The sequence below is a fragment of the Sylvia atricapilla genome, chromosome 9 (genome assembly GCF_009819655.1).
Source record: "Sylvia atricapilla isolate bSylAtr1 chromosome 9, bSylAtr1.pri, whole genome shotgun sequence".
NCBI classification, from domain to species: domain Eukaryota; kingdom Metazoa; phylum Chordata; class Aves; order Passeriformes; family Sylviidae; genus Sylvia; species Sylvia atricapilla.
This window is the reverse complement of record NC_089148.1, coordinates 23,485,035-23,506,231: the sequence shown is the minus strand read 5'-3', so window position 1 is coordinate 23,506,231 and position 21,197 is coordinate 23,485,035. Positions and strand designations below refer to the sequence as shown.

At 39.8% G+C, this 21,197-nt stretch overlaps 1 protein-coding gene and 1 pseudogene across 1 annotated transcript; both read right to left on the bottom strand.

Annotated features, from left to right (window-relative positions):
- Positions 1–11,840: 11,840 nt before the first annotated feature.
- On the bottom strand, positions 11,841–12,670 carry LOC136364608 (uncharacterized; annotated as a pseudogene).
- Positions 12,671–13,358: 688 nt separating this feature from the next.
- RTCA (RNA 3'-terminal phosphate cyclase) lies at positions 13,359–21,133 on the bottom strand. The gene is made up of 11 exons (XM_066325275.1): positions 20,938–21,133; positions 20,731–20,831; positions 19,693–19,836; positions 18,799–18,922; positions 18,260–18,318; positions 17,583–17,724; positions 16,356–16,480; positions 16,159–16,217; positions 15,512–15,606; positions 14,303–14,407; positions 13,359–13,950 (listed from the first exon to the last, which is right to left on the bottom strand). Exons 1-11 carry the CDS (start codon positions 20,980–20,982, stop codon positions 13,852–13,854), a joined length of 1,098 nt encoding a protein of 365 aa, XP_066181372.1. The 5' UTR covers positions 20,983–21,133; the 3' UTR covers positions 13,359–13,851.
- Positions 21,134–21,197: the final 64 nt, after the last annotated feature.

Below are 21,197 nucleotides of genomic sequence, written 5' to 3'. Positions count from 1 at the left end.
AAAGAAAAACTGTCAGTTCTGAACCACCAGATTATCATCCTTGCCTGTACTTAAAAGATGAATACCTCTTTTCAGTTATCTTTCCTGCAGTTGAACTGTCAAGAACAGACATCTTGAAAGCATGTTTTTTGAGTGTCTTAAAAGAGCCATCCTCGGGATGGAAAGTGACAGAAGTCTGCAGTCTAAAGGAATGTAGTGCAATGCACCTTCTAGGTCACCCTGAGATTATGGCCCAAAGATAAATTTTATTAAGAAGTGCCTTAAATTTTATTTAATTTGCTTGACCAACCTAATTCTTGATAATTTGATTTCTGAACATTCATGAGGTCACAAATGGACTGAGTTAAAAGCATGACTTTTTCAAAAATACACTGATGGCAGGTTTAAGAAGCAAAGTATGAGAAAAGTTTTGTGGCAATGCAGGCCTTCTTTTCCATGCCGTTTAATCTGGTTTACAATTTGAAGTTTTTAAGATGCAGATATGTCTAAGTACTGATGCTAGGTTAAAAAATGCATCTTAGAAGGGAGAAGTGTGTTTCTGGACTGATTAAAGGTTTTCAATATCTCTCCAGTCACCAGAGATTAGAGAGAACACAAAGCCAGTACCTTCTCAGAGGTGAACAGTAAAAAAACAAGGGGATGTGGCCAAAACATGTGATAAGGGAAGTTCCAGTTGTATGTGAGCAACAAACACATGGTGAGGGTGGTTCAGCAGCCAAAACCATATCTCAGCACCTGTAGGACGTCTGCTCTTGGGGTTTTTTGCAATTCAGCTGGAAAACACTACGATCAGTCTAATCTAACTGTAAAGTTACCCTGCTGTCAGTGAAACACTGTATTCGATGATCTCCTGTGATCATCCCTGCCTAATTTTTTTCTGTAACTGTGCATGACAGCAGCTTCCATGAGATACCATTATTTTTTGATAAGGAACAATGTAATTCCCATACAGGATCAGATGAAAAATATTCAGACATTGATCTTTGGCAATAAGCAGCAACCACAGTTTCACAGGATCCCTGAAGACAGATTTAGGACCAGCTGCTTCTACAGTACTAAAGCTTTCCTTCTTTTCATCTGATATATATTGCCTAAATGCAGGCATAAGACTCAGTCCATCTCCCAAATCCATGACATATTCACAAGTCTAAAATTCCATTCGTTTCATGACTCCCTTTTAAGTGCTCTCCCAATTGCTTCCTGTGGAAAAGAGTTGCACGGTTTAATAAGACACTTTGTGAAGAGTATTTCCTTTGATTGGTTTAAAATACTTCTCATTTTTGTCCTCCTGTTTCTGAGTAACCTATCACCTTCTCTAAAACCTCTAGTGCAGTGTCACCTTTCCTTAGCACTTATCAATGTGGTACTTTCTATTCCAACTGAAGCTTTATTATTTATTTACCTTAAAGGAGCTATAATATTTCTTAGATTATTCTGCATCTCCTTCCTTGCACTGGAATATTTTTGGGATATTGTTGTCTTAAGCTGGCATGGTCTGGCTGATATCCATAGTTTCCAATCCCAGTCACCCAGAGTAAGCCAGAAAGAGGGTCTGCTCCTTACAGAAAACTAATTTCTCATCCACGCTTCCCTTTTTTCTTTTCTTCTGAGTTCATTTTTGACTGCATCACATCCTGAATTGAAGTTGCTCTAGAGTCTTGCACTTATTTAGGCTAGTGCAACCAAGGCAGAGGTGGTGACCACCAGGATGAAGACAGAGCCATCTCTTCCACTTTTGCATCAGTTCAAAGTGTCTGTGACCAGTTGCCCCTGCTACCTGACCTTTTTTTAACCATAGAAGCACACTCAGCAGAGACTTCTACTGCAGCTAGAAAAGTGTTTTTTAATTGTCTACTGATTAATAACTTCATCTAAATGGCCATTGTTCAGCATGTCAGCAAAAATTTCCTGTGGAAATGAAGTGGAAAGTGGTTGGCTGCTCTCTGGAAGTCTTTGGTATTTATAAAGCGTGACCTGGATTTTCCAGCTAAACTGACTGAAAAATATTTTCCATTTCCCAGAACAGTGTCAGAGTATTTGATAACCACATTTAGGACTTTCTTTAGGTCATCCCTGGTTGAAAAGCATATGCAAGTAAACCTGTATTCCCAGAAAGAGTTTAAGATTGTCTTAAGATTCTTTTAAGTGCAAAGACCGGTACTGTAAAGATTAACGAGACTGTCAGGGATCACACAGGATACAGAATTCAGCCCCTGCAAAGGAAGATGTGATGATGGATTATATCTCTCCTACAGTTGCCCTGCAGTGCTTTGCAGACATATACCTTTCCAGCTTATTGCAAATGGCATTTAGGATCCGCCATCCATAAATCACCAATATCATCAAAAGCCCATGAAAACATAGATTTGCTCACCATGAAAAGTTCTGAGAAGCTTTGCTGTAGGGCAAGGTCAGAATATTCTCGTTTTAATAAATAAGCATTCAGTAAAAGAGAAGTTTTCACTTCTTGTTCAGTATTAGTTATAGAAAATTCCTCTTGTGCAGCTTTCCTGTTTGAAAATTCTCACTTGTACATCCGCTCTGGATTACAGCCACGTGACCATTTCAGTCACATCCCATGAACTCCAGTGCTTCCCTGTGTCACTGGTGTAACACCTCCTCAGGGGCTTCCTGCAACTGTTTTAGCCAAGAGGCCAGCTGGGTGAAACAACAGGACACCAGCACAAACCCAGGGCTGTAAGCTGTGGTCAGTGCCCACTGCCCCTGCAGAAAGCCAGCAGTCTGGAGCCAGGACCTTTTGCTATGGAACGTAGGGAGCAGATACAGTGCTGTAAGTGAATGCATGCTCTGAGCTGCTTTCAGCAGTTTTGCTGTACAAGTGATACATATTGGTATGTCAGCATCTTCCCAGCATTGTTTTGAAACAGCAAGTTGGTTCAGAACACATTTTGTTCCTGTTGACTTGAATTATCACTCTCTTGCTCAACAATAAAAAATGTCAAAACCCCCAAAACCTATGTCAAAATCCATGAGTTGAGCACACAAATCTGCAAATAATTGCTGTTTGTCTTTCTGGTCTCTTTTCATAAAGAAATTGCTTAGGAAATAACTTTCCATGACACTCTAAAGTCAGCTGCTTTACTCACAGATCCGTGCAACATCAAAATTCATGTCAACCAACAGCAGTGCCTTTTTAGAGGAGCATAACTACAGTGTGGTCTGTCAGCCACCCTTGCAGCTATTCCATCCCCTGAACTAAATTTGGGTGTTTGTCACCATCACCAGCACTATTACTACTTGCTTCTAAGATTAAAGGGGGAAATGTATCTATCTGTACACAGTTGTAAAGCTGCGCCAGAGTGACTTTCTCTCTGTTTATTACTTCTGCTGAGGCAGAAGAGTGCTCTTCCTCATATGGTGGTAATTTTAGTGCAGGGTAGATCAAGCATATGTAAAAGTAAAATGCTGGGAAAGAGACTATTCTAAAATTTGAACACATTTTCTTTAATCCCTTATTTGTGGGCTGTTTGTGGATACTCTGTATCTTGGTTTAACTGAAGGTCGGTCTTGCATTTATGTGAGAAAAATAAATCTTGTTCTTTCCCTGGATGAAGTTGGGAAACCTCAGGAATCTCATGCAAGTAATTTTGTGAAATTTCCATCCCAGCTTCCCAGCAGTTTAGATGCAATCTTAGTCATACTCTGAAGAATATTCTGCCCCCTAAACAAGGAGTACTAAAAGAAAAACACCCTTCTTTCAAAGATGTCTGTTGTCCATGGGCCAATAAGTAATTTTTCTAAGGACTGTAAGGTAATTGCTAGACCTCACAAATCTCCATGTGTACAATGGGAATAATTTTTGCTAGAATGGTATTTGACTGACTTTACTTCTTAGCTTCCTTGAGCCAGAACTCCCAACTAATTCATGCTGCCTACACATTAAATCTCACTTTGTCTAAGTTGGGTGAGCCAAGAACTTGCCAGGAGGAGTGACTCAGACATGGGGATAGCCTGGTTCCAATGAAAGTCTATCCCTCCAGGCTCTGCGGGTGCAGCTGGCTCCAGAAACTTGACCATAAACATAGGTTCAGATACAGCATTATATGCACAAGCTTAATTTTCCTCAGTTTCATGTGGTTTCAATAACAAATTGTTTGATTCAGAAAACCCCAACCCAGCTCTGTAGGAGGACGTGTCTCTCCCCTATTTACACAAAAAAAGATATGAACCTCACATACAAATAATTCTATTTCGTAAGATGTCATGAACCAGCATTTCTGCAGCTGTCTGTGCAGGCAAAGGCTGGTGCTGCATTCACAGGAACTGAGCCTCTGCTCATTTACACTGTAGGAGGGGCTTTCAGAGATGTCCTTGAATGTTTTCTGCATCTCCAATTGTGGTTTTCAGGAAGTAAAGTGGTTTTACAAGGACCAAGGTTAGCTGCAGCCAGACTGTACTTCTAATTCTGTCGTTTAACAATACTTGGATATTGTAATGCTTCTCTAAGTAGATGTGAATGTGAGAAGGGGGAAAAGGGAAATGAGGGAACTGGAAAGCTGGAGAGAAGGTGAGAAATGCACATAAAACAGGAAATATATTAACTTGAAAGCAGACCATAGAAAATAAAAATAGAAGCAGAAAAGGAAATTTTAAAAAGACTAAGAAGTAAAAAAGACAATTTAAAAAAAATTGATTCTATTTGTCATAAGTACTTGGCTCAACTGCAACTGAGTCTGCAAGATAGAGACACTGATAGTCTGCAGTGCAGGAAATAGGCATTGCTCACTTCTTCACAAGCTCATGTGCTACAACGAATGAACAAAGGAAAGAAAGAAAGAGAAGCTTAGAAAAACAAGGTAATTTAAACCTTCTAAGTGTCAGAAATATTGTAATATGCCATGAGATCCTATGGAAAATTGTGCACTTTTTGCGGAGGTTTTCTTACTTCCATCTGCTGAATTTTGTCCTTATTTCTCTTACTCATACTACACGACCAGTGGATCTTGGAAACAGCTTGCTAATGATTTACTGGACACTTGGATTTCATGCACTCACATGTGGGAGAAGAAGCTTTAAGTAAAAAAGGTTAGATTGTGGTGGCTGGCCCGGAGACTCAAAGGCCTGGTTTGTGCTCACTGTGCAGTCCATGGGTAGCGGAGCAGGGAACCACCCGAACCCTTGGTGGCTGCTGCTGAGCCTAAGTGGTGTGTGCATAAATTCAAAACTCGGTTCACCCTGCAGGAATGTCGTTCCTTCCATTTGTGATCTTGTATTGTGGGGGGCCAACAGCCTTTTGATAAGAAAGCCACAGTAGTCATTTAACAGAACAAAACATGGTAGGGTTTCCCTCTTTTCACAATATGTGCATTAAAGCATCTCCCAGGAAGTAAAAGATCCACGTGTTAAACTTCCTCTGCAGAATGGATTTAACTGTCTTTCCCTCCAAACTGCAACAATCACTAGCTGTCCAGTTTGCTGTGGGACAGAATCTCTATTTTCTTCCTGCAGGATAACCGGGATGACTGGGGTGTTCACACGGAAGAAAGTTTCGCTGGTTCTGTTTCAAGGTCATTAAATAATCATTGGATAAAACACCTAAATTTTGTCTAAATATGGGCTTGACTCTTCACTAAATGGCAAAGTATTTGAATTGTGCTTATTTCACTGATCACATACTAAATAATAAACAGGATACAGGAATCTGGCTGGCAGTCAGAGGACATAAATCTTGTCCTGGAGGTCACCATCCTATGAGACGGAAGCAAACAAATCTATCTAAAAGCACAGTTTAAAAACTTTTTTTGCTGACTGACCAAACTGTGTTAAAAGGAAGTTAGTTCACCATCACATTGACCTTTTCCTCTGTGAAGGTGCCTATCACTGATTCTGTTAATTATTAATTAATTTCTCACTGCAAGCACAAAGGGTTAATATATAAAGTATTTTAGTTTAGTATATGACTTTTGTACTATCTTAACCCATTCTAAATAGTCTATTTCATTGTCACTAATTCAATCTGTCTCCATCTGTGCAGGTTTTACAACTGTTTTTTTTTTAAAAAAAGACAAGAAAACTTAAATACATCCTCAATTTCAGAGGAGCTGAGCACACTGCAGCAATTTTAAACTTCAGTGGGAATACAAAAAGGTACTTCTGGAATCAAGACTTCATACAGGTATGTAAATATTCTCAACTTTACCTGGCAGCAGGCTCTGTCCTATTGGAAGACATAAACTTCTAAATCAGTTAACTGTGTTTCTCCAGAAGTTCATCAAGTGTTTGAAAATATTTTTCCAGTTGTAATAAATAAGGTGAAAAAATCAGCACATTTGAATGTTTCCATGAAATGGTTGCATAGGATTTTTCCTTTCCCTTCAACAAAATCAACATCTTAGATATTTTTTGCAGTTGCTTTTTGAAATAATTCCATTTTAGAACTGAAAAAGAGGTAAAGAAAAAAAAAAAAAAAATAAAAAAAAAAAAATTAAGATTTATTTTCAAATGCTTTTGAGAGCCGAAACTTCTAAATTTTGGAATGGAAAGAGGTAAAAAACCCCAGCAGTGGTAATATTAAGAATGCTTCAGCTGAGAACTGAACAGTGTGTAGCAAGATCACTGGTAAAACTGTAGAGTTGAAGTTCAAAGCCCAGAGCTATGATGTGGGGACTATGTGGGATAAAAAGATGAAATGTTTGAATAAATAGAAGGCCCAAGATTTGCTGGTCTTTATGAAATGTAATTAATTTTTAAGTCCTATTTTGAGTTCATACAGTTCAGCTTAGTTTACGGAGTCTTTCTTTATTGTTTTACATCTGATAATTTGATTATGAAAATCAACTCTCCCACATAGCAGAGAATGCTAGCAATCCTGTTCTGATAAGAGATATTTATACAGCACCACCAAATCACTTAAACATAAGGGGGCCATGTGCTTATCCTCATTTCTGATGACGAGTCCATTGTAGCTATCTAAGATTTGTCAGCACATGTTGATATTCCCTGTTCAGTCAGGGCCAGTGCTTTCCAGTACTGCTTCAGAGCAGCAACTTTGACTTACTTGGATATTCTGTGGATTTATTTGCTGTGAATTGAGACTCTTTCTTTGTGCTTGCACCTTAGAGAGGTGCTGATAGATAACCCAACTTTTAACCTCTCCTTGATCAGGGAGAAATGAAAAATCTAAGGAATCTTGAGAAACAGAGCAGGGGAAGAAAGGACTAACTTTTGTAAATTGTAAATATAACCGGTAAATTTTCATGGCTGAAAGGTATATTGAGTGAGCATTAAACATTTTCCTGTAAAGTATTTCTGAGCAGGCCATTCCAGCAAAGTAGAATTCAAAATCATAGTTGTCTGTGGAGAATTTAGAGGAGATGATGGTAGAATAAAAGTGATGGAAGTGACATTTAGGCTCATTGCTTACTCTCCCTTCCTTTCTTTCCAAATGTTATAATCTAATAATAATTTTAATTATATCTATAGCCCAAGTTCCATCTTGAGTTATACAACTGTAAATTCTCATAGTCATGGTTTCATCATATTAAAAGCAAATGTTTGCTATTATATTACAATTAAGCTTTGACTGCTGTTTCTAAAACACAGTATACTGGACTTTGTCTTAGTCTGCACAGACATTTTGTATAAGACCCATTCTGTTAAAAAGTGAATGCTTTATAACTTCTTTTTAATGGTCTACTATGAGCATTTCTGAACTACAAGAGTTGGATAAACTTCAGCTGGCATTGTATAAACTAGAAGAGTGCAATGCATGTAAAATTCTGTTATAGGGATGTTGCCATATGAAAAAAAAAGTCATTAAACCCTTTCACAAATTGTCTTTTTATATAGGAATAATTTATCTGGTAATGAAAGCCTTAAGTAGCTAGAAAAATATCTCTGGAAGGAGAGAAAGAAAAATAACATTAGATGTTTTCTGAGCTAATATTTGTTCTTTTTATGGATCTTTCAAAACTTGTATTGGGTGACATAAAATGTCTAAAATTTAATCCTAAAAATTTTTATGTGAAGAAAATGATTTAGTTATTATCTGAAAGTGTAATTTTCAAATAAGAGTTCCTTGTTCTAGCAGATGTCCTATCATTATGGGATCCCAAATACTTTGGATTTGGAAAGCATTGCATAAAAAGCATCCTGGGCAGAGGAGAGACAGTTGGGTGGGACAAAAGTTCAGTCACACAGCTTGCAGTGGGACATTCTCCATATGCACACTCCACAAGAGCTTTTAGCTTTTAAGTGCACTTATCAGTAGGCTTCCTAAGCCTTGAACTTTGGTCTTCAAGGCAATAGAAAATCTGAGATTAAAAGAAAAAATCTGGTTCTGCCCAAGTTTACACAGGACTGTGTTCTCACTTGTTTTACCTGTCTTTACTGACCTTTCCACAGGGAAGCACTTTTCAGCTGATCTCTTTTATTTTATTAGATATTTATATTACTTCCTATTCTCTCCCATCACCAACAGATTTGATATTTGTGTTTGCAGTCACTTCTTTTGAATTCAAGATGTAGCTCGAATTCTAAAATTTTTTCATTGTTCCCATTCTAAAGAATTTGCGTTGGCAATTTTTTCCTATTTGCATCTTTGTTTAGTGTAGTGATTTAAGCTCTGCTTGATTTCAGCATTGTCAGTTATAGACAACCTGTGCTGGAATATTTTAGAGAATTCTTCCACATTATGTTTGGATGATCATTAGTTGTCAGGTAGGGATTTCAGGATCATAGGATGAGGTGGGAATGGATCACAGCTGGGCGCTGGTCAAAACTGCTGTACAATGCAGGGTCAGCCCTGAGCTCAAGCTGGGTCAGTCAGGGCTCTGGCCAGCCTGAGCGTCTCTCATTTCTGTTTCTCACCCTCTGCCACACACCATGGCCTGACTCAATCTCCAACCTCATCTCTGTGCAGGCACTGGCCATTTGCTGGTAGATATTCGAGCCCATCCCCTCTCCAGGCTGAGGGAGTTCCCTTCCCTGAGCCCCTCCTCACAGAGCTCCAGCCCCAGACCAACTTCACCACTGGTGTCCTCCTTGGATGGAGGGCCCAGAACTGGATTCAGTGTTCCCAAAACGGGCTAGAAAACAGTGAATGTGTCACTAACATTTCAATGACCAGAACAAAATGGCCGGGCGCAGAAGAGGAACAGTCACCAGTTGATCTAAGGGCATGCATGATAGGAGAAAGGGTTCAAAAATACCCTTTTTGAGAGGAACCGAGTTCAGTCAGAACCAGAGTGCAGTATTTCCTGGAGAAAGTTTTGTAACTGCCTGCATATAATGCCCGTATTATTTGTCTTGCAACTCCAGTCCCCACATACCTGAGTGCAGTGCCTCTGATCATTGCATCCATCCAAACACAACTCTCTCTCTCTTGCAAGTACACCAGAAATACACAGTTGGAGAGGATTTATCCCGTTTCCTTGGTACATAGAACTTCTGAGTCATTGCCACTACTTGTTTGAGCAGTACTAAATGTAAGCATCTTAGTTGTATCTGTACACCCACACTGAAGTTTTTATATAAGATTCAAATGTGCCTGATTAACATAAGAAAACCCTGTGCATATTTGTGGAGCAGGTGCAAGCATGTCTCATCTCTTCCTGAACAAAAGGTTAATACATTCTCACAAGTGACTTAATCCAACCTCATAGTTAAAAACTATGTGATTGTAAATGGAAAAAAATGAAAGTTAAAAAGCTTCAAGTAATGTTCTGTAAATACCGGTTAATGTTCAAAAAGGACAGGATGTTGTTTAAAAAGAGAAAAGTTACACCACTAACTACCAACAACTAATTTGCACACTGCATTAATCTTAAGAATTATTTATGCTGTAAAATTTAAGCTTAAGTACATACAGCATCTGCAATGTAGGAGTGTGATGTAACAAGGTCTGCAGCTCGTATTTTGACTTGTAGATTTAACATCAAGTGAATTGAAGGTACATGTAAGCCTGGAGGATATAAGTTTTATGGTGCAGAACCCCATTGAAAAGGGAAGATAGGAACCTGGTAGAATATGAATGATACCAGTAGTCCCAAATTCATTTTATGGTTTTTTCATCTCAGTTAAAATTTGTTCAAGTATATATGTAATGGAGAGTAATTATGATATATAGAAAAAGAAGAGGAATTACAACAAACATTTTCTGGCAGGAGGTTACCATGAGGTGACAGGGTGTGAATTGGGCCTGGATAACAAAATTCTGTGTAGCAGTGGGTAACAATTATTTGGGGAATATAATCCCATTGAGGAGTAAAACCTGTTGTGGATAACTACCATCTAAAGCTTTTCTAATCCCAAGGAGAAAAAAGGTGCATGTAAATCCTTGCCAAATCAGCCCCAGCTTCCTCCACCGCAGGCAGCACAGTGGGGATGGCATGAGGGGACAAGGCAAGCAAGGAAGGGGCACCTCTGCACCTCTCCCCTGCCTAGTGCTGGCCCCAAGGTCGGGTCACAAGGAGCAAGGGCTGGACCAGGCCTGCCAGGAAACTACCAAGGACTGTCAGTAACAGCAGCTGCTCCTTGGAACAGACCTGTGGAGCTCGGTGAGCAACAGCAAGAGGTGTCAGGCTTGGTTTTTTTTTTTTTTTATTTACCAAGAGGAGCTTTATTTCTGGTAACCTGGTTGTGTTGATCTTTGTTAAATATGTTGGCTGAGCATTTACATGCTTTTCTATGTCTGGAAGATAAAATTGCACTTCAGTTTTTCAATGGGATTTTTTTGTTCAACTGAATTTTGGTTTATTTAGTGATTTTTTTAAACTTTCATTGGTAATGAAGTCTACACATTTAAAAACCAAGTCAAGTATATTAATTTTTCAATACTGAAAACAGGTAAAGATCCATTCAAATGCAGTTTATATGAACTTTCTTTCTTAAGCACAAACAGCAACTTCTTTGGAATTTTCTTTCAAGTTTTTTTGTTTGTTTGTTTGTTTGTTTTGTTTTGTTTTTGTTTAAATACATTCAGAATTTTTCAAAAAGGAAACACTGAAATTCATTAACAGTACAGCCAAGTAACTCAGAGAGGTGCTCTTCAAAGGATGTTGAGTCTGTGTCCCAAAAATACTTTAGCAGGTGTCTATTGCCCCCTTCAGACTGTTCCCAGTACAAGAGAAAAAATAATTAGTGAGAGATTAATAGCATTCCTTTGCACTAAGGGAAAAACCCTAAGAAGAAAGATATTGTTAAGTAGATAGCTGGCAAACTTTTTTGGATATTAGCAAAGTTTTTTCTTGGTATTAGAAATGCACAGTGATGCACTAAGTAAGTAATTATCTTAATTAGTATGGCAAAAAATACCTCAAGTTATATCTTTAGCAGTTAGATTCAGTAGTCACAACTGAGGAAAAAATATTTTAGAGCAATGGCTGCAGGATGGACTGGGAAACTTGGAAATCAATTCAAGCTTCCAGAGTGCATTTATACAGTTTTGGTTAAGTGATTCCAACTCTGTGATTGGGGTCTTCACATGCAAAACAAATTGTGACCTATTTCTCCTTTCACCTTTATACTTCAGAAAAAGTTTTTGTGGCATGATCAACACCAGCCTGGTAGAAGTTTTTCTTTACTTAATCCCCAGATGGGGATGACACACCTGGATTTTATAATACACACATTGTGTGTATTTACAGTGCTCCATGTCCATACAGAGAGATACTGTCTATAAGTGTGCTCAGCAGCACCCTAATCTCAGCTGAAATTAAGTACTCCCTACAAATAGAACACCGCCTCAGTGAAAATGTAGCCTCAGATAGTATGCTAAGTGACAAGGACAACTGTAGATAGAAAATATAATCATATCACAGAATCACTGGGTTGGAAAAGACCTTCAAGATCATCAAGTCCAACCCAGCCTGACTCCTCAACTAAACCATGGCACCAAGTGCCACATCCAGTCTTTCTTTAAACATATCCAGGGATGGTGACTCCACCACCCTGGGCAGACCATTTCAGTACTTTATCACTCTTTCTGTAAAAAACTTTTTCCTAATATCCAGCCCATATTTCCCTTGGTGCAGCTTGAGACTGTGTCCTCTTGTTCTGTCAATTGCTGCCTGGAGAAAGAGACCAACCCCCACCTGACCACAGCCACCCTTCAGGTAGATGTAAAGAGTGATAAGGTCACCTCTGAGTCTCCTTTTCTCCAGGCTAAACACCCCCAGCTCCCTCAGTCATTGCTCACAGGGTTTGTGTTCCCAGCCCCTCACCAGCCTCGTTGCCTCCTCTGGACACAGTCAAGTGTCTCAACGTCCTTCCTGAACTGAGGGGCCAGAGCTGGACACAGCACTCGAGGTGTGGCCTCACCAGTGCCAGCTACAGGAGAGGAATGACCTCCCTGCTCCTGCTGGCCACACCATTCCTGATCCAGGCCAGGAGCCTTTGGCCTCCCTGGCCCCCAGGGCACCCCCTGGCTCATGTTACCCTGGCTGTCACCAGTGCCCCCAGGTCCCTTTCCTGCCTGGGCACTGTCCAGCCACAGCGTCCCCAGCCTAGAGCACTGCAGGGGGTTACTGTGGCCAAAATGCAGGACTGGGCACTTGGACTTATTAAATGTCATCTCGCTGGACTCTGCCCATCCATCCAACCATTCCAGGTCTCTCTGTAGAGCCCTCCTACCTTCCAACAGATCCACACACACTCCCAGCTTAGTGTCATCCACAAATTTACTAATGAAAGACTCAATACCCTCATCCATGTCATCAGTAAAGACATTGAACAGAAGTGGCCCCAGCACAGAGCCCTGAGGTGACTGTCCCCAGCTGGATGCAGCACCATTCACCAGCACTCTCTGGGCCCAGCCATGAGCCAGTTCCTAACCCAGCAAAGAGTGCTCCTGTCCAAGCCCTGGGCTGCCAGCTTTTCCAGGAGTGTGCTGTGGGAGACACTGGCAAAGGCATTGCTGGAGTCCAGACACAACCACAGCCTTTCCTGCATCCACCAGGCAGGGCACCTGGTCATAAAAGGAAAATTATGTTGGTCAAACATGACCTACCCCTCTAAACCCGTGCTGGCTGGGGCTGAGACCCTGGCCATCCTGGAAGTGCTGCATGATGACACTCAGTACAAACTGCTCCAGGCTCTTACTGGGTACTGTCAGGCTGACTGGCCTATAATTACCAGGATCCTCCTTCCCACTCTTTTTGTGGATGGGAGTCCATATAATGGAGTTAATACTCAGTGTCTGGGCTGTAATGGTGATTTAGGTGATTTGCCTGAGAAAGCTTTATAAAATAGATGAAAAAAGAAGATTTAGAAGGTTATCTTATCCATTGAGTCTTCTTTCTGTAAGATGAAAAAGAAACTATGCTGCTAAAAAGTTATTTTGCATTCACCTTTCCCAAGCACAAGCTGCTGAGATAACAGCACATATAAATGCCAGCCTGTTATAGGGTGACATTGCTTTATTATTTAGCAAATGGCTAAGGAAGAACAGCAATACAGATTTCATGGTGCATTTTATTCCATGTACCTCATAACATAAAGGTTTCCGGAGAACAAAACAACATTTTTTTTTTTAAAGGGCAAGAAATACTGAACTAAAATAGTTACTTTCTACTTAGGTAAAGTTCAAAGCTTCTAACTGAAGCTCTTGCATACATACAGTATATTCTAATTGCTGTCTTGTTGCTACTCATTTTGCTGCTAATATTAAAAAGAAAAAAAAAAGTAGTTTTCATTTTTCACATGACAGATTCAGATTCTCACCATACCAAGGAAAAGCTTGACATCAACCTTCAAGTTAAATCACTCTGATGTGAGAGAAGGCTCCTCCTCTTCAGGCAGAGTATACATCCAATGAAGTGTAGTGCAATACATCACTGAGGTATGTTGAGTGTTGCCTTTGGCAGCTTGCTGCCTTTTTTTTTTTTTTTAACACTATAAGTTTGGGTTAATCATCCCCATTCCTTGGCACTCAATGATGTAGGTATTATTACCAGGGTCTTCCTCTTCCAATTTTGTCACAGTAAATTTGGCCTAAAAGATGATTAGAATTACATCACTAATTAAGTCATCACATGCAGTAGTTTAAATATTCAATATCTGATGTCAAATAGTTGTATTGCCATGTGTTTATGTATAGTACAGCTTTGAAGGATTTAACTCAAAAAACTATTTAAATAAAGGTGGTAAAAGTATCTAATCATTCTAAAAGCCTTTAACTTTAGAGTATGCTCCCTTCCTACAGGAAAAATCCCAGATAAATATTAAAGCAATTGTTTTGTCAATGCTTGTCCTCCATGATCAATTTCAGCTCACACTGCCTGATGAACTGTACATTGCCAAGAAGAAAACTGGTAAGTAAACCTTCCTGAATGTTTGGACTCACCTTCGTTAGCTGCTCTGCAAAGTGTATAGCTGTTTGAGTATGAAGGGTAATTGGTCCACTTTTCACTCTAGACACTCCCTTTGCTAGTGCCATGAAAATGATCAGCTGAAAGGGAGGGAAGGGTAATTATTAAATCATTCTTCAGATTCTAGGAATTTACTGGTTAAAAAAAACCAACCAAAACTAGCAAAATGTCTTTAGATAGAAAAATTTTGTCTTCTGAGTTTCATAGAAGTTCAAGAAGCTGATTTTGAAGAGTGATCCAAGGCTCCAGAAGTTTGGAGATTGCTACTGCCTATTATAGAAGGGCTAGTTTTTCACAGTGGAGTTTGCCCCTGAATTCCTGGCCCTGAATTCCTGGCCCTGAATTCCTGTTATTACATTTAACTTTGCTCTCCCTCATCACATTGCCCCAAAATTCCCCAAAGTCATGTCAGACTCCAGATTAGCAGATTACCCATATGAAGAGAAACTCATGAAGAGATACTTTAATTCCAACACTTCCTGATCACATATTCACCAGACAGACACCTAAAAACCTTTGATTTGACTTAAAAACATCATCATGACAAAAATACTGCAAGGTATGATTAACTCTGTGCAGTTCCCATACACAGTGACCCTGGCTGTGGCTTGTTCCCATCAATTGTATTTGCATGCTCTGAAAAAAGTAGGCTGAGTCCAAGACCAAAATACTTACTATACTACATAATTTAATGTGTGCCCAGGTGTTTACAGCTAAGAGATAAATCATCCTAGCTAAACCAGCCCAAGATTCTTAGCAGGCTAAGAAAAGGTAGTGGAGGGCCTTCATTCTCAAATGAAATTAGGGGAACAAGATAATGGGGAGCATGTCCAAGAAATCCTCTAATACCTCCCCTTAGTATCATTCTATATATGTAAGGAGGGAGTTGTAGTCACTGCACTACATGGAATGCCAAATAGAAGCAAATTCCTGCCTCTTTCTTCCATATTCACTGAGGGTTAGAGAAAGGGAAAAAAATTGAGGCTCTTGGTGCAAAGCTAAAAGCATTTGTGGTTCCTAAGAACTGAATGTAATTTTGTAATTCTAGTGATGTTGTGACTGCACATCTCTGAGACGACTAACTAACATCTTGCTCCTTCCCTGTTCAGATGTATGTTGTTTACAAGTAGTGCATGCATGTTCTTGCTACTTCAACTTCATGTAAACACATACAGGAACCTTACTTGGTCTTGCAGAGAATCATCCACAGTTCCACCATGTTTAAGATTCTGAAGCAGCATTTCAGCTGCTTCAATGCCAACCTTGTCAGCATTCTTTCCTAAGAGAGAAATCAGAAAATTACTATTTAAAAATACAAAAAATAACTCCAGGAAATTATCAACTTGTTAAACCTTATTTTCTTTAAATCTTATGCTCTTGCCTCAAATGTCTGCTTAAAAGAGCCCTTCCCATCTTATGGTCATATATAGTTTATACTTTCTAAGCAGTGGAAAGAAAGTAGCCTCATTTAGTCAGAAAAACATCTGATTCAAATAATTTAAAAACATGATCATTTCCATTAATTTAAATCTAGATTCACTCTTGAGCAAAAACATCACATATAAAACACAAAGTACATGTTATTAAAGTTCAGAAATATTTTCAGTGATTCTCCATTCTGATACAAGGTAAAGATAACAGTTCTGTATTTTTTGTAATTTTCCATTTACTATGTTTTAAATCTGTTAATTTCTGCTGTCCTTTATTTCTAAAAATGTACATTTAAAAATGAAACATTCAAAGCATCAGATCTTTAAACAGATGGTACTTCAAATTCCTATTTATTATTGGTATATTCAGTTAAATCTCAAAGAATTCATGGAATTTTTACCTCTCTTGCCAAGTGATGACCCAGCTAAAAAACAACCTGTTGAGGTCTCTGCAACAATGCTGAGCAGAAAATAAGAGAAATTAAAATTAAGAATAAAATCACTCATATTACAGTTTATTTATCAGATATGTAATCAAGATCTAGGTAATTAACCAACAAGATTAGAGGTAACAATAGAAAGCTTGGCCTCATCTTACATTATTCCACTTCCAGTCCCAACAGCTTGATCATCAGGTTCTCTGACAGGCTGAATGTTAATGTAAAGATCTCTGATTTCTTTTCTGATGCATCTCACTGCTGCTGCTGACATCTCTTTAGCCAGCTAACAAAACAAGACGTAAACCAAATAATTAAATTATGTAATACACCAGTACTTTTTCCTCATAAATCTAATTATTACAGTTAATCCCTGAATAAAGGGGCTACTTTATTAACTAGATAAACAAAAGATTGCTATAAACCCCTACAAGGAAGAACTGAATGTGATTTTTTTTCTGAAAGTTTTTCTACAATATAAAGGTAACAAATGACAGTTAGAGAAGTGCATGTAAAAACTTCAATATCAACAGAAATTCAAGAACTTTTCTTCATAGAGAAAATGAACCGATTTCAGTCCTCTTGCAAAACATTAGATTCTAAAAATAGCCCATCCCACAACCAAGTGCAAAAACCCCACACCACAATTATATACAGAATATACTCTCTAAGAGAGAATACATAAAATAACAATTTTACATCACTAGCAAATTGGGCCATATGAAATTTATTCCATTCCTGTGATCTATTCATAGCTATATTCATAGGTTTGGAGATTTTAAGACAAAAACCAACAGTCCACAGCTTTTTTAAAAGTAACTCAGCTTCTCTTCTTCCTTCCTCTACTAATTCCTATATGTGAGAAGGAACCTTAAGGAGATTCCAACACTCGGGAGAGGAAGGATAGAAAGAAAGAGATATAAAGGAGCAAATTTCTCTCCTTTTTATTTTTGGCTAAACCTACCCATAACTGGTTCTAATATCCTTAGAAAAAGTTGAAAAACTTGTCTGGCCTCCTCCTATTACAGTGCTCATAGATTTATGAACAAGGGCCCTAATTTCAGATTTAAAACAACCCACGTGAAGAGCACAAAAATCAGATAAAAGATATCCCTCAATATATGCTAAAGACTTTTGAATAGTCCAATGAAGGATGAGGATACTGTTCTCATTTCCTGTTTTAGCTTTACACTGCTGTGCAATAAAAGAATTTTAGATATGTCCAATATAATATTCTACAGCCTGAATAATTGAAACCATTTAATAAGGTTGCTTAGCTTGTGTAAGACTGCAAAAGACGGGAGAGTAGAGGAATGTTAAGCAGATTGCATGAAATTTTATATAGATATACGAAGCTGGACACTACCAGAGCCATGATAAGCACTTACTTTGATAGGTAGTGCTCCAGCAACAAATGCCCTTCCATAAATCTTTGTCACTGTGCCACGTTCTGTTAAGTTTATTGGGCTCAACTCTTTGACTGGAGACATCTGGACTACAACTTCACCACCTCCTTGAGGATAGTAGCCCCTGTTTAGAAACAGTAATTGGATATAATTTAATGCAATGATCACAAGGAAACCAAGAAAAGGGCCAGGAGGCTCTTCATATATTTTGTTATACATTTTTTGTACATACAAATTTTCTTGATGCATGCCTTAGAAATCCTTATAATGGAATTAGGTTCTCTAACAGTAATTAGGTTCTCTAACAGTAATCTAACAGTAATTACAGAGTGCATCCTCTGTAATGCACATCTTATTAACTTCCTAACACCAACCTAACTGGCACCTTGGAAAAAGTTCAGTAATGCACTGTCTGTCCAGCATGTTCTCCCCTCAGGGGAGCCAACAGGAAACATTACACAGCAGCTGTAGACTCAGCAAGGAAAAAAAGACAGCAAAGAATCATATCCCATTCATCATCTGGTGACAGTACACATAGGGGGAGCTAATGCAGATTAGCTCATATTTTATAAATTCATCCCTCAGTTTGATTGAGAGCGCCTTCTGTGTGCCTCTGCTCACACAGGGGTTCATTAAGGCTGCACAGCTCCACAACTCACCTCCTTTTTATGTCACAATTAAACGTGAAATTGAACTTTTCGACTATTGGCTTGAAAACCTGAAAAATAAACATATAAAAACACAGAGTGAAATTATTTTTCCCACTATTTTATGCAATCTTAAAAGAAAGAAAAAGCTCAGCACAAAAAATTCAGTTGCATTATTTAAAAAAAAAAAGATAGCCAGTCTCATCCATACAGCTTATTTGACATTCCTCACACTTCCTTCTCAATGTCACTTTGTATAAAAGGATTTTCTTATGGAAAAAAAGAAAAGAGTAATTCACAGCACTTCTAGAATAAAGAATACATTTTCAGTGAAATTTTCTGTAGTAATTAAAACGGGATAAACCATTTGGTTTTTCAGGAAATTCCATGAAACATCAGTTGCTCTCTACATCCAGTACACTAGTAGTGTATATTCCCATGCCTAATTCCATAATCCCAAATAGACTTGCAGTAAGAGCAACAGAGGACCAGCAGTTACATTGCACACACATTCAGGGAAGATGCACCAAGGCAAAGGAACTTCTCCCTACCATGACTGTGTAGTCTATCTGAGGAGCCATCTCCGCATTAGTCCCACCTTTTAAATGAAGCTCTGATGGAGAAGCAGCAAACAGCACACAGGGCATTGCTACCTGCATCAGCAGACACACACTCCTGAAAGCAATTACAAGATACTCATAATATACTCATAATATAATACACTCATAATCCATAAAATACCACAGAATCATTATATATCAAAGGCAAATTACTTTCCATACATTTACCTTTGTATTTTATTTTTTAAATTATCGATAAACTTACTAGTCTTAAAAAAATACTAATTTAAAATTTTATGTCCTTAGGAAGCCTAAACATGAATGTTTTCATTTCACAATAGTTTCATATTTAATAGTTCTGTTTGAAGTAAACATTATGCATCTCAGTATACTGATGGGGCCATCCGAACTCTGGGTTTAGGTAGCAGAAAAGGTTTAGGCAGCGTTTTAATACACGGATGGAATATGTTTCCAGTTCCAAAAGACTAGTATGACATACTGTGCTACTACGAGTGTAAGTAAAATGTCAAAATTTATCTTATTGTATGGTGATTATTTCAGACCTCATGGATCTGAGATATTTATCAAAATTAATGCATTTGCTCTGGTATGTAACATACGAATAACACCTGAAGTTTTAAATACATGGGCAGCTGCTTTTTGCATAACATGAACCAAGAGTTCAGCTTTTATATCAATCATAGTTTTATATTTGGCATGTATTTCATGCATATCCTGCCTATACTACAGGTTCTTTGGTCATATAACCTAGTTCAGGCATCACATTATCCTGGGGTCATTACCAAATTATAAATGTTCTTTTTTTCTCCCTCAATCTACTGTGATAATTTTAAAGTTACCAGAAGCTGGTGTACAAAGACACACCCTGCTGTTTTTGTATCTGCTATGTGGGTTCCACCTTTGATCTTCCCAGGAGTGAAGGTTATTTCTGTTGAGCCAATTTCTCCACCATTCAGCTTCCCATCACACAGATCTCGAACGATCTCCAACCCAGACAGATGCTGAGGTCTGAGAGTGACAATACACAGTTAAAGACACATACAAGTAGACTACATGTTCATATTACATTAAAAGAACCACTGAAAAAAAACCCAACAAATCAACAACTGAAAAACTACAATTGCAAATTTTGGATCAGACAAGGATCAGAAATTCCCTCTAGTTGCTACAGTACTTCTGAGTTCACAGGAGCCAAAGGAGCAGTACTCAGGCCATAATGCAATATGCAGGATTCTGGTCTCTTTTCCACTAGAATGAGTTCAGACAGACAGAGGAGATGCAAGAGCAGTCACTTGTCCAATGTAATAAATGCTTGGACAGAAACGGACTGGGCTAATGATGACAATACTGGCTGAGCCAGAACCGGTTGCAGTGGTACAAGAGAGTTAACAGGCTTGCTGTGTATTTGCCTTGTGCCGGTTTCCGTTCGTTAGGGTAATTTAAATAGGAAATACACCAACTGTTCTTAACGCTGGAAATACACTAACTGTAGCAACACTAAGATATGCACTAATTGCTCTTAACCCTGTACGCTGGGTAAGCTATACTTTATTCCGGCATGACATGAGTGTGTTCCCCGTTTCAAACCTTGCTCCGTTTAGCGCCTGGGGAAACATTTCCGAGGCAGCGGCCGGGCCGCGCCCTCACCTACCCCGGGGGCGGGACCGCGCTGACGGCACCGGCGAGAGAACCGAGCCCGCCTCATGCCGCAGCGCTCCCCCTCGCTCCTTGCGAGCCACAGACGGGATTTTCTAGTAAAAAGGCTCTTCTAAGGCAATGGAAACACTAGTATTTCCGACGAGAGCAGCCAAGGCCTTGCGCGGCCCTGCCCCGGCCCGGGAGGGCCCCACACGCCGTAAGTGACCGGCTGAGCGCCCCGGGACCGCCCGGGGAGGGTCTCACCTGAGGCCGGGCTGGTTCCGCCCGGCGCGGATCCGGCGCACCCGCAGCGGCAGCCCCAGGAGGCAGCTCAGCGCCGTGGACACCCGCAGGATCTGCCCGCCCTGCACGGAGACACGGCACTCGTCAGGCGCTACGGCACTTCCCGCGCACCCGGCCAACCCTTACCGCTGCCCGGGGCTAGGTAAGCCGCGGCCCGCTGGCGCTCACCCCCTCCATGATCCCGCCGTCTATCTCCACCCTGTCGCCGTCCATGGCTGGCGATGAGCGCTGTCTCTCGCAGAAGAGGCGCCGATGGGATGGCGGCGGGGCCCTAAACACGGCGAGCCCTCGGCGAAGCAGCCCCGGGGCCAGGAGCGCTTCACGGCGGAGGCGCGCCCGGGATGCGGAGGCGCCGGTGCCGGGGGCGGGCGGCGGTTCCGGGCACGCGCAGAGGAGGCGCGTCCCTGCCCGCCCGCCGGGGCGGCTCC

Bases quoted from the DNA above. Each gene is read 5' to 3' on its own strand.
- RTCA (XM_066325275.1), bottom strand. From the start codon at position 20,982: ATGGACGGCGACAGGGTGGAGATAGACGGCGGGATCATGGAGGGG. The intron at 18,923-19,692 runs GTGTGTCTTTGT...AATTGCTTTCAG, and splicing joins GCAGATACAAAAACAGCAGG to GAGTGTGTGTCTGCTGATGC. The intron at 16,218-16,355 runs GTAAGATGAGGC...TTTTCTGCTCAG, and splicing joins GGGACTGGAAGTGGAATAAT to CATTGTTGCAGAGACCTCAA.